Below are 15,459 nucleotides of genomic sequence, written 5' to 3' on the forward strand. Positions count from 1 at the left end.
ACATCGTGAGCATACTAACTGTAAAATGATGCTGCCTTTCAGGACAATGGTATTGTCAAAAAGAGAAAATAGATTCCTTTCCTCAAGCCTTGTTGTGTAAATATAGTAGATCAGCGTGTTAAGGCACTCATGACAGTCTACCCTCACCCCCAGATGCAATTAATTTAGCCTCCACTCTTAATTGAGGATCCCTTTTTTATAATCGGTGGCAGATGAAAATAAACTCAAATGGGAGGTACTGTACAAGAGAGACTATCTAAGAAGTTGTTTCTAATTTCTTCAGCCCCAGAACTCTGCCTCTGGGCTGGATTGTGGACCAAGCGGAAGGTAGTCAGTAATGAAGGGAATAGCAGTATAGGAATTGTATGAGGGTTAGTGTTGAATTCCTATTAAGTCTGCTATCTAGAGATCTGTTCACCAAAGAGCTCGGGGAAATAAATACCACTACAATAAAAATCAATTTGTGTTCATTGTAGAATCATCAGTTTGAATTTTAGAATATTTTAAAAGAAGCATAGTTTTGTTACTTTTGTATGTGCAGTAATTTTTTTGAATTGCCAATTAAAGCTTGTTTTTAATAGTTAACACTCATTTGTAATTGGCTCATTATTCTTCCGTGAAAGTATTTGAGAACATCTGGATCTTAGGTAAATTCAGCATTGTGTATTGTGTGCACTTATTTATAACAACATGTTTTCTCCTGTGCTTTATGGGTCTGTACCTCAGTGAAAGACTGCCGTCTGCTTTGTTCCCCAAGCCAGAAAGCTAGAAGGCATCCTTGATGTCTTTTTCTCTCCTATAGCTCTGCACTAGTCACCCTGTTCTGCAGACTCCACCCCTCAGCAGTTTCTCACATCCTCCTTTTCTTGGCTTTCACTGGCACGATCCCAGCCCAGGCCCCCGAGGCTCCATCAGCACCTCCCAGACACTCTTCCTGTCAACTTTGCTCCCTCCACTCTGCTTTCCAGGCTGCCTCCAGAATGGTCTCTCCAGAAGACTGGTGACACCATGTCATCCCTTCGTACCAGCCTTTCAGAACTTGCCTCCGCCTCTGCAGGAAGGCCTTGCTGTGCTTGGTCACGGGGCGCCGCCTCACCCAGCCAGCCTCCCTTCCTGGGCTCGCTCTCATCACTCCTGCCCCGTGGTCTCCAGCCGTGGTCTTCTGGGGTCTTCATGTGCACTGCTCTCCAAACCTTTTGCCACCCACTCCTCAACCCTCCTCCCTCCCCGACCTGTGGCCCCCTGGCCCATCTTTACTAATCTTTCATATCCTCCAAACGGCCTGACACCTAGTAGGTCCTTGAGTCCTGTCCGAGTTTCCTGCCAGAACAAAGAAGGAAGCATCGCCTGATAGGCCAGCACCGTCCCGCGCAGGCAGGCAGTGCTCAGGACCCCGGAGGAGTTCCTGCTGGAGCTCTTTCCCCAGGGAGAGCTCTGTGAGGACCAGGGCCATGGGGCCTTGGCCAGTGTCTTACTACAGTGCCTCCTAGATGCATTCTTTTCCTCATCTTAATCTTCAGGGAATTTGGAACCCAAAATCTGGGTTTAGGTACAAATTGACCACTAACTGGTTTTGTGACCTTGGACAAGTAATTGAATTTATTCTTCTTCATTTGTAAAATGGGGATCAGAGTGTCCCATGGATTTGTTGCATGGGTCAAATGCAACCTTGTATCGAAAAGTTACCTATTCCAAAGCTCGGTGCAAATACTAGTAATCATAAGCATCAGTCACGGATGACTGAGGTGAGACTGGGTTGAAAGCCTGAAAAAGTGATTTCTTTGCTTCTTCCAGCATGTAGGGGCACATAAAATTGGCTTCACCCTCAGCACTGAAGTTGACTTTTGCAGCTAAACTCCAAATAATTATATAAGGAAAGGCCAAATATTTTGCTCCCATCTGCCATCTGGGTAGTCAGTCCAGTCCCTCCCCTGACTCTGATTTTCGCGATGATAGATGATATCAGTAGCTGAGAGGGCTTCATAGGGGTGGGTGGGGAGAACTTAGATGCTGTCGTCTGTGCCTCTGAATAGAGGGTACGGTGGTGACAGGAAAGGGAGAGAGAGCGATTGTGCCAGTTAACCTGAAAGCACAGCTGGGAGAACACTGGGGGGCCTGGGTTACAGCCTTGAATGGGTCATTAGTTTCTGTCTTCCTTGGAGCAGTTCATGTTGTGAAGAGAAGCAGGCAGGCAACTAAACACTGAAGATATTAAAATGTAACAAGAATATTCTTTAAAATCTATTTTTCTCTCCAAATGGGAATCTGACACCTATTTGCGATGAGAAATGGTTCTCTGTTTACAGTCGGAGCCTCTGCTAAGGTGGTGCAGCGTGTGACCATGATTTCACACATGTGGGGAAACATCTTTTATTGAACCGCCCTGAAGACACAAGGCAGTTCTTCTGTGAATGTTTAACAGATGCCAACATGAAAATAAACCATCCATGTGCCAAAGGAGAAACGTGCCTTGCCTTTTGGTGGCTTGTGGAGCCTTGGGTGTTCTGTGGGTGTCCTGACCGTCCTCAGGAGGCCCCGCTGACAAGGCGCCATGCTCATGTGGACGTGGTGCTGGGCTCGCTTGCTCCCCTGCAGTAGCTGGAGCACTCGTGTTCTCTCTTTGCTCTTCTCTTTGATGGATGGGGTGAACCATGATCTGGGTCTTGTGCTTAACGCTGTTTTTTCCATCAGGATTTAAGGTCTCCATTGCTTACATTGCAGAATTTGTTGTCTTGCATGAAGAAGGAAAGGATATACAGTTGGAGGCTTAGGTCCACATTTAAAATGCCTTCCATTTTAATTTTCTGAAATTCCTTGTATTTGATCCATTACTTATTTGACTTTCTAAGTCAGTCTTCTAACACCCTTCAACTTAGAGATGCATTTTCCATGGATGGCCCTTTAACCCATCAGTGACTGTTATGGAGTTGTGACAACCCGTCATTGCCTGTTGGATTCAGGGAGCTTTCCTCTCTGTTTTTCTGTGGAGCATCTCCTCCAGATATGCCTTAAAGCCTAAGTATAATTTCATCTATTCTTGAGAATTTTTTAAATATTCTTAAAGATAAGCTATATCTCTGTCTTGTCCAGTGAAGAATTTTTCCTCATTCATACCACATAAAAATATTCTGTATTCATTTTATCTCTTACATGGAAAATGTGATTGTTTATAATCGATACATAAATCAGTTCCTTTAAAAAAATTTTTTTTGACCTGCGAAGGTTTAGACAGTCACTGTGGGTTTTTCTTTTCTATAAGAATTTTCTGTTTTGCAAGTAAGAGCATCATATAGCATTTTTTTCTAAACCAGGAAAAACACCCACTTAATAAACCACAAATAATAGCATGTTGAAGTAAATATTTGAAAGGTCTTGAAAACTCACTTAAAATGATGTGGATGGACATTTTAGAAATGATAATTTTCTGTTAGGCCTGTTTTCTAAGATTCCAAGATAGTAATATGTTTTCTTAAAAACACATTAAGGAAAACAGAAGCTTCTTCGGCTTAGTCTTTAATACTGGCCTCTGTGTAAAGATTGAAGTATTAATAACATTTTCCTAGACTTAACATGAATGACTTCTACTGCCATGTAATAGAATAGATTGTCTAGAAATTTTCCACTGATAACGAATATCCATAGGAGGATGACCCTGGTGAGACTCATCCTTAACGTGCAGACTGAATGACTCCAGATAGGGTCCTGCAGCCCCACCACCAATCCTGCTTTCAGCTATTGGGTAAATGGGAAATGGTGTTCAAAGAATTGTCAGATTATGGTGAAATATCTAAATGAACTCATGTGCCTTTGGAATGAACTTTAGAACAAGTTGTTAGCCCCTTAGTAGGTGGTGGGAACAAGTCTGGCCAAAATTGGGCCTTTATCATACAAGTTCAAGGTTCCTCAATAATCCCTCAGCTGAAGACTGGTACGCCCTTATCTGGGGCAAGGTCTGGGGGGTTTTCTTTATAACTGGAAATAGAATAGTCTCGTTTCAGACTCTAGTCTCCTTTCAAAAAACCTAATAGATTGATTTATCCATTGCATAAGTGTTATCAAGCTAGTGATTCACATAGGTGCTTTTGACCCAGTAATAAACAAAAATCAAGATCCTTCTTTACACTGAGAGTTTATTCAGGCACTTGACAGGACTCTTGACATCTGTCTCTCCATGTAGCTTTTTTTCTCTTCCTCTTCCTCCCCCTCTTCTCTTTCCACTCCCCCGCTCACTGTCTTAACAGGCAAACTCTAGGGACCCTGCAAGATTGGGAAGGATGCACGCTGAGTCTTAACACCGCTCAGAGCTAACCACTATTGTAGCTATTGATTGAGTGGCCTGAAACTGATAGGCTTCTGTTTTCTGAGCCAAGTAACATGGCCAGCCAATTATTTCTGGAACTAGCTATCAGGAAAAGGGCACTGGTTTCTGGATAGTCAGCTGAGTGAGGAAGGCTGCCCACCAGCTATAACTGGCTCTGGTGGAGGATGGAGCCGGCCAGCCCAGCACAGTGACATGGAGCTGCGTGCACTCGGGCAAGGGCATCAAACCATTTGCCCTGAGACCACAGGGTGTGGCCACTAGGAGAATTAACCATGGTCCAGGGATTTGAAGCACTTTCCAGCATTGCCATGGTACATGGTTTGAAGGGGAGCCTGGCAAGGGAAGCTAGTTTGAAAACTTGGGGTCACTCAGATGGGTAATAAATGGTGGGTTATATTTAAAAATAATATGAATAATAATACCTGTCACTTACTGAGCCTCTGCTGTGTACAGGCACTAAGTTTTATGCTTTACAAAGCATGTTCACATTTACTCTCATGAGGTAGACTCAGTAGTCATCCGCCTTTTTCAGAGAAGGAAATTAAGGCTTGACTATTAACTTGCTGAAATGTCCTAACCATAAGTGGTGAGGCCAGAGTTTGAATCTGCAGCGACAGTAGAGATGGACAGAGCGGATGCATTTGGCAGATATTTAGGTGATAGAAATAATGGTGCTTTCTGGCCCATTAGGCTATCAGCCGTCAATTGTTCTTGTCTTGAATAGCTGTCCTCTTTTTGCCACAAATGATTACTTGAACATACTCTGAACGAGGAGCCAAACCATCACATTTATTAAACTGTTTTCCCAAAGTAAAAGTAAATGGATTCTGAATGAAGATGTTTTCTTATTCATTAAAAAACTTGTACTATTTGGTTCCAGTTCTGTGCCAGTCACCTGGCTTGGTCCAGAGGAGACAGATGCAAAGAGAATGTGTTTGTTTAGAGCCTCAGTGCTCACAGACTGGGGGAAGACAGTCACCCCCACAAATAATGATAAAACTGTGACAGCTGCTCTCTGTCAGCTAACATACAGCATAGGAAAGTGTCTTTTTTTCTGGAAGGCCAGGGAATGCCATGGAAGCAGCAGGAGCAGGAGCCAGGAAAGATTGGAGCATGTCAGTCTCATGGTGGTGAATGACCCTCTAGACACTCAGTATTCAACAGAGGACACAATCTAGCAGTCTGTTTTCGAACTGTGCCTCTCAAGCATGGGTTTTTTCGTTGAAAATATATATGTAAAATATCAGAGGTCATTGCACATAATCAGGGTAGAAACTTTTCTGTGAAGCATACAGTGTATGTGTGAATACTGAATGTGAATATATAAACATATATGTATACTCACATATACACATTGAATCTTGGTAGAAGATATATTTCTTAAGTATGGATTGTGGTTAAAAAAAAAATACATGAAAGTGGTTTTAGTGAATTAACCTCTGTGAGCCTCAATGTCTTTATAGCTGTTTTGAAGTTTAAAAGAATAGTGAACAAAGCCATTAGCACATAATAGCTAGTCATTAAATGTCAACTGTTATTAGGCTAGTGAATAGTCCATTGCCAGGAACATGAGAGATGGTCCATAAATATTGGTTAAGTGGATGAATGTATGAAGAAGGCAAGGGAGGTAAAAGTGTGAGTGATCGAATCAGAGTGGGCACTCCATGATGACCATGTAAACATGATGGGTATGGAGAAATAGTCAGGTCACATTTGAAGAGACTTGACTGCTGGACTACTCAGCTTCATTCTGTTAAGCAATGGAGTCAGTGACTAGTTTTGGAACAAACACTTGAATATCCCTGGAGAGATGATAAAGGATGAATTCATAGCATAAAGTGGATGTTGAGGTACATAGGTGAGAGCAGGCTGTCTTAAGGGTGTCTCTGCCTTTTCTTAGTGGTCTCTTTACATTTAGCAGCAGGGCTAGCGGAAGGCTTCAAGAAAGGGATTGGAAATGTTAACCTAACCATAGACAAAGTGAAAGTGAAGTCACCCAGTCCTGTCCAACTCTTTGCGACCCCATGGACTGTAGCCTACCAGGCTCCTCCATCCATGGGATTTTCCAGGCAAGAGTACTGGAGTGGGTTGCTATTTCCTTCTCGAGGGGATCTTCCCAACCCAGGGATCGAACCCAGGTCTCCCACATTGCAGGCCGACGCTTTACCGTCTGAGCCACCAGGGAAGCCCATAGACAAGACCAGAGCAAATAGAAGGGTGCCCGGTGACCACTGGGATTCAGCTGAATGCACAGACTTTGGCTTCCAGGAATGCACATTGCAGCATCCACTTCGCTAGTCAGACCTATTCTTAGTCTTATTCAGATCTAGTTAGATTTACCTGCATCCTACCTTCAGCTAAGGGCTCAACTTAAACAGGCCTTCTTCAGGGAAACCTCCCTTGTCCCCAGTCCAAATTGGGTCTTTCTCCTGTACCTTCAGAGTACCTGTACTTCTGTTTTCTTTTGCTCATACTTACTCTTAGTTGTTTGTTGGTGGCTGTCTCTGCCATTAGAATGTTAAGTCCACGGGGCAGAGCCTGAGTGCTCACTGTTTATATCCCCAGCACCTAGCATGCTGCCCAGAATCTGTCTCAGTTACTTTGTGATTTTATCATTTTTCTCTGTTGGTAAGTTTTATTGTCTACTCAACTAAATTGTAATTCTTCAAAGACAAGGATCACATCTTTTACTTTAAAAAAAAAATGCTGGTTTTTCTTAACTGCAGTTCCATGAATGCCGGAGTAAAATTGGAGCATGCTGGTAGAAGATTTCTATGTCATTACTCTGGGTAGAGTTACCAGTGTGATAGCTTAGATCAGAACTCACGCAGTGAATGGCTTGTAGCATCACTAAAAAGGCAGCAGTAATACCTTTGTATGGCATTCTCGTGGTGTTTTTCGGTTTAGAAAAGTACAGCCACATATGTTTTTCTTATTTGATTCTCAGAATGGTCTTGTAAGCCAGGATAGGAAATGCATTCACTGTTTTATACAAGAGAACCTGTGGTCCACACAGTGGATAGTGGAGGCAGCCTCTATAATCCACATCTGATTCCAAACAGATGGCATGCATGCATGTGTGTGTTTGTGTGTGTTTCCTATTACTGCAGTACCTTTCCTCTCAGAATAGAATTTCCACTTCGTCAAGTTTGATCGTACATATGTTTGTGGTCACATATACATATAAGGAAGGATTCAGAAATAAAATATATACACTTACATAACTTATATAAACCTATGCATATACTTTATGGATGAAATGTGTAAACCATATTTTCATATGAAGTTTCTAAGATTTCCAAATAAGTTCTTTTATATAATGTGAATAGTAGTTATCTAAATTAGTAGTTTTTTCCAAAATTTGATTTTTCCATGTTAGATTATTTGCCAGTTCCATAATACACCTAGTAGTTCAACAAGCTTTTATACTATATGGGAAATTAACTTTATACTTCCTAAATTTTCCTTACTAGTTAGTTTGATTTTCTAAACTCAGATGGTTAATAACTAGAAAAATTACACAGCTTTTTTTTTTTAAAGGCTTCATTCTTTTAACCGTCAGTTTTTCTATTCATAAACTGTGCTACAACCTGCCATTTTATAATAACTTTCTAAAGGAGGCAAAATACAATCAAACGTGTCACCATAAATAGAAAATTCTAGGTTGAAATTTATTTTTTTGAAACATTTTAACCTTTATTTCATTCAAAATAAAGGTTAAAATGAAGACTGTCCCCCAAATAAATATGTGTGCAAATTACAGACCTGAATTAGATTTTTTTTAAAAGTTTAAGCCATAATCATGGAGAACTAGAAGTGTCTCTATAAATACTGTATGTCTTCCCTCTCTGCATTTAACAGGTGAGGAAACGGAGGCAGAAAGGCTAGGTTAATTACTGTATTCTGCACAGTGAACATGACTGATGTCCTAGTTCTTGCTGTCATACCGTGCCGCCTCTCTTGCTTTCCTTTTTTGAGCATATAATAACAGTAACAGATGGTGATTATTGAAAGCTCACTGCGTATGTGCGCCAGGCACTGTTACAAGTTTTTTGCATGTATCATCTCATTTAATCCCCACAGCAACCTTACGAGAGAGATAACAATTGTCCCTATTTTATAGATGAGGAAACAAATAATGGATGTGCAGATCTCTATATTCAGGATGAAAAGTAGAAATACTTCTATTTTTGTTAACTTCTGCCTTCTAATTTTTTATTAGTTTGTTTAGATTATGACTATATTCAATACCCTTTTAAAAATATGGTTATATACATAATGGAGGCTCCCCTGGTGGTTCAGCAGTAAAGAGTCTACCTGTCTGCCAATTCAGGAGATGCGCTTCAATCCCCATGTTGGGAAAATCCCCTGGAGAAGGAAATGGCAACCCACTCCAGTAGTCTTACCTGGGAGATCCCGTGGGCCGAGGAGTATGGCAGACTACAGTCCATAGGGTCACAATGAGTTGAATCCCACTTAGCAAATAACAACAACAATCCATAGTGGAAGTCTTTTTTAGTAGGATTGCTGCTGGCCTTTAATCATGATGATATATTGTGTATCACTTTCCCTAACTCCTCTAACGAGTCTTCTGACCTTTAGCCTTACTTTCCCTCAGTCCTTTCTTCATGCTGCATGTGATGGTGGAATTAGCTTTTGAAAATGCAAGTCAGATCACATTGCTTTCCTGCCAAGACTATGTATGGCCTTTGCCAGTGTTAATCAGACTGAAGGACCAGATTTTCATAGGACTGCAGATGCAAAAGTTTTGGTGAACCATGCAGCTATTTGGTAAAAAAAGCTGAATCTGCAAGATGAGATACCTCCTAGTTATGACATAGAGTGGCCAACAGAAAATGGACGAATGATATAAATAGTTCTAGAAAAAGAGTTGAAACTGCTGTAAAACAAAATATTCAACTCTACTCATGATAAAGGAAATACACAGTCTAACACAAACAAATTATAAAATATCCCTGAAAGGATACATTAAAAAACCACTTGCCTTTGGCCAGGGAGACTAAGTGGTAGGAGACAGGAGTATATATTTTTTTAACCCTTTAGAATTTGTAGACAGTCACACATGGGGTCGCAAAGAGTCGGACACGACTGAGCAACTGAACTGAACTGACACAAGTATTGGAGTAATGTGGATCCCACATACTTAAATAAACGAAGAAATAAAAACTAGCTTCTTCATACTGGTTGGAAACTACACCTGAATATGTGGAGTGTTCAGAAGTTAAAATATACTCATAGCAATTTATAAGCCAGAAAATTATTATCATCATCTCTTACTTTTGTGTATCACATTTCAGATTACAGAACATTTTCATGTGCTGTTTCAGTTATCTTACAGCAACCTCATCCACTTTTAAAATGAGGAAGCTGAGCCTCAGGTAAATTATGATTCACCTAAGGTCACGCTGCTAGTTTTGATCAGTTCACACACTGCAGCATATTTACATAAATATCTGTCTACCCTACTAGATTCTGAGCTATTGACACAAGCAAAACTATAATCTAGGCCTTCTGTTCCCAGTTAGCTGCCACTCAATGATTATAGCTCAGAAAAGAGTCAGGGAAATTATGTCACCTCCTTTCATTGTCTTGGGAATTACATGGAAAGGGATGAGTCTAACCAAAAATAAAACAAGATTTCAGAAACCTCTTGTAAGTAGTGCCATTGTAAAAGCATACAGAGAAAAGGATGTAATTTTTTTTCTCTGTATTTTCATTTTAATTTCTATGGAAGGAGGTGGATTCCATACACCATAGAACCTTGTCTCCACATTGTGGAATTTGATGTTGTTACATATTCCATTTGGATTAAGTTTAACATTTCACCTCTTTAGGAGCCTTTTCACAAACTTATTTTCTGCAAAATTCCAGTGATGAGTGAGATGACTCAACTGGATCATGACATCATATATGTACATATTTTTAAGGACTGAATTAAGAGTCAGAAATTATGAAATAACTTGCCGGATAAGAATTCTTAGAAGTCATTTGAACAAACCTTAAGCTTATAGTAAGCGTCTGAGAGGCAGCAGTAACTTAAGGATGTGCTATATTACACATGTTCTAATCCTTCAGCATGGACACTTCTTGGTTGAAGTGAAATTTAATGCTAAAAAGAGGACACGTATTATTTTCCTTAACTAATGAAGAAGAAAACAGTCATTCTCCAAAGAGAGAAAGGAAAAAAAACTTATACAATCTGTATGGAATTCAGACACATTTTTTTATTAAACAGGACTCTGTATGAAACTCTTGAGAATTTTATAGTAAGGCTTAGATAAATATTTCATGTTACATCTGAAGATGCAATCATTTATAGTAATTTTAGCACTCTGATTTCTGTTTGTTTTCAGATTTGAAAAAGCAAACATTTTCTATGATGATTTATATCTGGGAGCTGCCAATTGAGCCCAATTTAACAAGCCTTATCTTTATAAATAAATGAAATAGGATAATAAGGAACAGCTCTACTTACTTATATTTTATGTCTCTCTCTTTAGACAGAAGCAGTGTTCGAAGACTTTTTTTCTTACTGAAATGTAAACCATGGCCTTTGTAAATGCCTTCCTCTTTAACCCCCTAAATGTAAGCTGCTCTTGGGTGCAGGCACCATCTTTCCCTCCAGCTGCCTCAGGAGACTCTCTGGAAGCTACTGCTCTTGGTTCTCCTCCAGAGCAGATGGAACCCACCCCACTCCGCACTTGCCACTGTTCTAGAGCCTTCAGCTGACAAGCGGGGACTCTCACCAGCTCTAACCCCTAGGTTCAGGTTCTGGGAGTTGTTTTGCAAACTGCCCTTTGTTAGTTTGCTGGTTTGATAATTTTTCTTTTTCTTAGATAGACATATTGACATGGGGTATTCTTTGTCTAAATGTGTATTCACAGTTCATTCTATGTATAATACTTGCTTATGTTTGGCCAAACTACTGATGGAGGGGGACATACCTTGACTTTATAGTCTTTCTCAATTGAAAGATGGATTTTGTTTATCCATTGGCGAGCTATCTGCTCAGCACCTACCATGTGGTGCTCAGCACTTTAGGTACAAGAGGAATTTAAAATTCATTCATTCATTACACAGTTTTTGCACCTACTATGTGCAAACTCCCAACTAGGTCCTGAGGGTGCAGCAGGGTCACATAGCATGATCCCTGCCTTCCTGGGGCTTATGTTCTAGGGAAGAGAGTCAGAAATAGAGTAAGCTGATGACAGGTTAGGAAAATTGCCATCAGAAAAGGAGGTGCCGTCAGGGAGGGCGGACCTGGAGGACGGGAAGGAACCAGCAGTAGTAGAAGGTTCTTGGGAGAGGGGGCCGGAGAGAGAGGCTCTATCATGGGAAAGAGCTTGATGTTATCTTCTGGGAAGCATGAGAAGGCCGTGGATTTCAAGGTAGTGAGGAGGAGAGAAAACTATAGGAAGTGGGGTTAGAGTGAGAAAAGCAACCTCAGACCACACAGGGTCCCAGAGACTATAGTCAAATGCTGGCATTTTACTTTGGATCCAGTGATCCTGGGGTCAGGGGTGTTAGGCAGAGAAGATACGCTCTAATTTCCTTTTTTATCCCTGAAGACCTGGCAGCTTTGTGAAAGTGAACCAAAAGGCACAAAACATGGGGTAGGGCTGAGAGGGGTGAGCCAGACCATGACAAGGTGTGGGGGGAAAGACAGGAGCTTTTATAGACGTGGAAATGGAGAAGAGAAGTGACCCAAGGTGCATTTCAGAAGTAGAGACAAAAGACGTGCTGATGGCTCCATCGCACCATAGGACATGGGGTGGGAGGAAGGATCACAGGTGTTGCGCTGGGGACACCATGGCCATGGGCAGAACTTTGCAGGAGGAAGTCACAGTGTATTTGGGTAGCAGAGTACACTTCAGACCCTCCACCTGTGTGCAGTACCCCCTAGGGGACAGTGTGAATCAGGTGGTAAGTCTCAGCACTGCAGGAGTCAAAGTGAGCAATTGTGGCTCCAGGAGGTCAGAAGGGAGAGAGTTCTACGCAAGGGAGAGCTGGATGCTGTCCTGGGCTTGAGAGAGGGCTGGGGTGTTTGAATGGCAACGTGTGGCCCTGAGATCCAGAATTGAGCCAAGGCTCTGAGGGATGTGCACAGCATGTCCAACCTGGCAAGAATGGATGTTAGGAGAGGTTAAGGTCACTTGCCTGTTATTCCTCTTCTCCTTTCCCTAGTTTAAGTGTTAAGTCCATAGGGTTCCTAGGAACCCTAATGAGAGACTCGGGTAGCACCCTGGACCCTCTCGCATCTTCCACACTGGGTTGAGATGTCTTTCGATGTTGCATAGGGGAATCCCACAACCCCAGTCTTCTCCCATCTGCCTTGCACACAATTCCATGTCCACTTTTGTCACCTGCATTTATATATTTCCATTTATTTCTCACTTAGGTTTTATGGCAGGCACACAAAGAAACCCTCAGATGTCTCAATATGGACCTCAGCAGACAGGACCATCCATGTCGCCTCATCCTTCTCCTGGAGGCCAGATGCACCCTGGAATCAGTAGCTTTCAGCAGAGTAACTCAAGTGGGACTTACGGTCCACAGATGAGCCAGTATGGACCACAAGGTAAAGAAAAGTTTCTCTGGAATGCACTCAGTAGGTTGTAGAAATTTTGCCATGCAAGTTCTTTCAAGACCTCAATGTTACAAACATCTAAGATCCCGTTGTTACCTGACAGATCTGTGAGGTTAATGCAAACCACAGCCCTTCAGTTTCCCATAGTGATGGGAAGAATAATTATAGCAACTATTCATTAAGCATTCATGCATCAGACACTCTGGTAAGTGCTCTTCATACATGTGTTATTAATAATGAAGGAGTGAACCCTTGTTTCTGCGATGTAGCTCTAGATGCTTGTTGCGAAAGCAGCACAAGCCTTGACCTCAAAAAGTTTGATCCAAAACTTAGGTTGTTCTGTTGAGTCCTGATTCTGCCCCTCCCTCTCTGTAATTACCTTTGTAACAGTGTGCTCACTACTCAGAAGGATTGCATTCCATTACTTTTCCTCCTAATCTGTCCCCAGAGTGCTCTATCAGGTAAATAATAGTTCTAGTTTTCAGTCACTGCCAGTTTTACTCTTAAAAGACAGGACAAAGCCTGAAATGGACATGTCTTTCAAAAAGGAAGATAAGGCATGAGTAGAAAAATAAGTGGAACCATGCCCAAAATGCCCCATTTACATTCTGCCTTCCTGAACATTGATGTCTGTTTTGTCTTACACGTGCAAAATCCTTTCATCAAGGTGTTTAACCTGATACATTTTTTTTTCTAAGTCACTTCTAGCAATAAGGCATTTGAATTTAGCACCTTCTTTATATTTTGTTTATTTAAATTAGACATTAATGGATAACTTAGAATGAGTTAATCTGGCACAATTCCCAGAGTTTCCTCACTTCTGAAAATACCAGGAATGTTCCGAATGAAGACAATGCCCTCTAGGAAACTAGTACAATGTTTGCCCTGCCTCCACAGCCAAACCAGATTCCTTGACTCACTAAAGCCGTAATGTTTCTCCCATCCAAGTACTAGCCAGGCCCGACCCTGCTTAGCTTCTGAGATCAGACGCATTCAGGGTGGTATGGCCATAGACAAGCCTTAATACTTCTGAGAGTGTCCATCTGGAAAATGTGCTGTGCTGATGCCCTTCGAGCTTCTTCAGCCATAGAAGTACCTGCAAGGCCAGACGATTCTTTGAGGAGGCCAGGTGCCTTCTCAGCTTCTTACCTGGTATTTCTCAGGAAAGCTTTCCTTACCTCACAGTTTGAAAGCTCTCTTGTTTTCTAAAGATCTCTTTCTGAAGGATTTTAAGCACCTTCAGAACTATCAGTGTAGCACCATCACCTCAACTTGTGTTGCTCTGTTACTTTGTATTCCAACTATTTGCGTTGTTGGGAAACTATATTAGAACACCCAGAGCAAATGTTTCCCATGGCCCTTTCTGCCTCTGTCCATGTGCATGTAGTCAGAGTGGTATAAACGTAGGTTTGACTTGATTCCCTTCATTCCATGTAGATTTCTGTGTTATTAATTCCTGTAAAAGCTCTGGGAATTTAAGGTCCCAGTTGATAGCCAGGGTCTGCCTAGTTCCCCATCAGCCAAGGTAGTTGTGACATGTGGCCGTTTGTTGCTGAGCTAAGGCAGAACATATCACTCAGCTGTGAGAGCGCCTGCTTGCCCTCTGCGCCACTCAATGGGTATCTTCAAAACTGGGGGGACTTTGGCTATCTGGAAAGGACAAGAACTTTAGCAAAAATTGGGAAAGCAGTTTGTAAGTTGAGACATGCACAGAAAATGTGGACTTTTACTCAGAATGTAACTGGAGACAAGACCAGGGCCTTATTCTCAGAGTTAGGGGTGGCTAGGGCCTGGGACTTACTCACTGCCACTCCAAGGGTTTCATGTATGTTATCTTGGAAACTGGCCACTCTACTGTTAAATACTCTTGCAATCTCACCTTCTGCTGCTCTCAAATAAGGGAAGGTGGGAAGGCAGTGCCTTGGACTATCTGATGAGTCTTGTGTGAATGGCTAATAAAGCACTCATACTTTAGGAGTTAGCTAATAACACAAAAGATAATTTCCATAAAATGAGTTTATCCTCTAAATAAAGCCCTCAGTTTTCTGGAATCTTTGAATATTAAGATTCTTGATTTAATAGCACTGCTCCTGTGAGAGTTCTCACCCAACCTTGTATGCCTTTGGAAAATTGCTTACTCTCTGGGGTTTACTTTTCCTATAGAAAATGAGAAAATTAGATTGTGTTACCTTGGAAGTTGCTTCTAATTCTAATGTTCTGAGTCTGAATTTTGCTTCGACTCCAGCGCCTTTTTACATTAATGTGGCGCCCTGGATCCACTGCATAACAGTTTGGATATATAATCAAGAAGATTGTTGTTTTGGGTTTTTTTAAGGTATAAATACTAAACCTAGGTTGGACAATTTAAAATAAGGCTGACAGTTCTTATACATAGCACTTTTTAACTTTATGCCCTCAGCAGTGTTCTCCTTCCATGTGGCATCTCCAGCATATTCTATACTCCCCCTCACCCCCCAGGTTTCTTGACTGGCTCCCGATGCCGTGAACTAAAAATCCATTTTCTGGTGCT

The 15,459-nt window shown here is 41.5% G+C and overlaps 1 protein-coding gene across 1 annotated transcript in view; it reads left to right on the top strand.

Moving 5' to 3' along the window:
- The window catches only part of ARID1B (AT-rich interaction domain 1B), a 410,189-nt gene that overhangs the window by 323,111 nt on the left and 71,619 nt on the right, over positions 1–15,459 (top strand). The window contains exon 7 of the mRNA XM_043456854.1: positions 12,741–12,920. Within this exon, the coding sequence (XP_043312789.1) occupies positions 12,741–12,920 (180 nt within the window). The remainder of the gene's footprint in view (positions 1–12,740; positions 12,921–15,459) is intronic.

The sequence above is a fragment of the Cervus canadensis genome, chromosome 33 (assembly GCF_019320065.1).
Source record: "Cervus canadensis isolate Bull #8, Minnesota chromosome 33, ASM1932006v1, whole genome shotgun sequence".
NCBI lineage: Eukaryota > Metazoa > Chordata > Mammalia > Artiodactyla > Cervidae > Cervus > Cervus canadensis.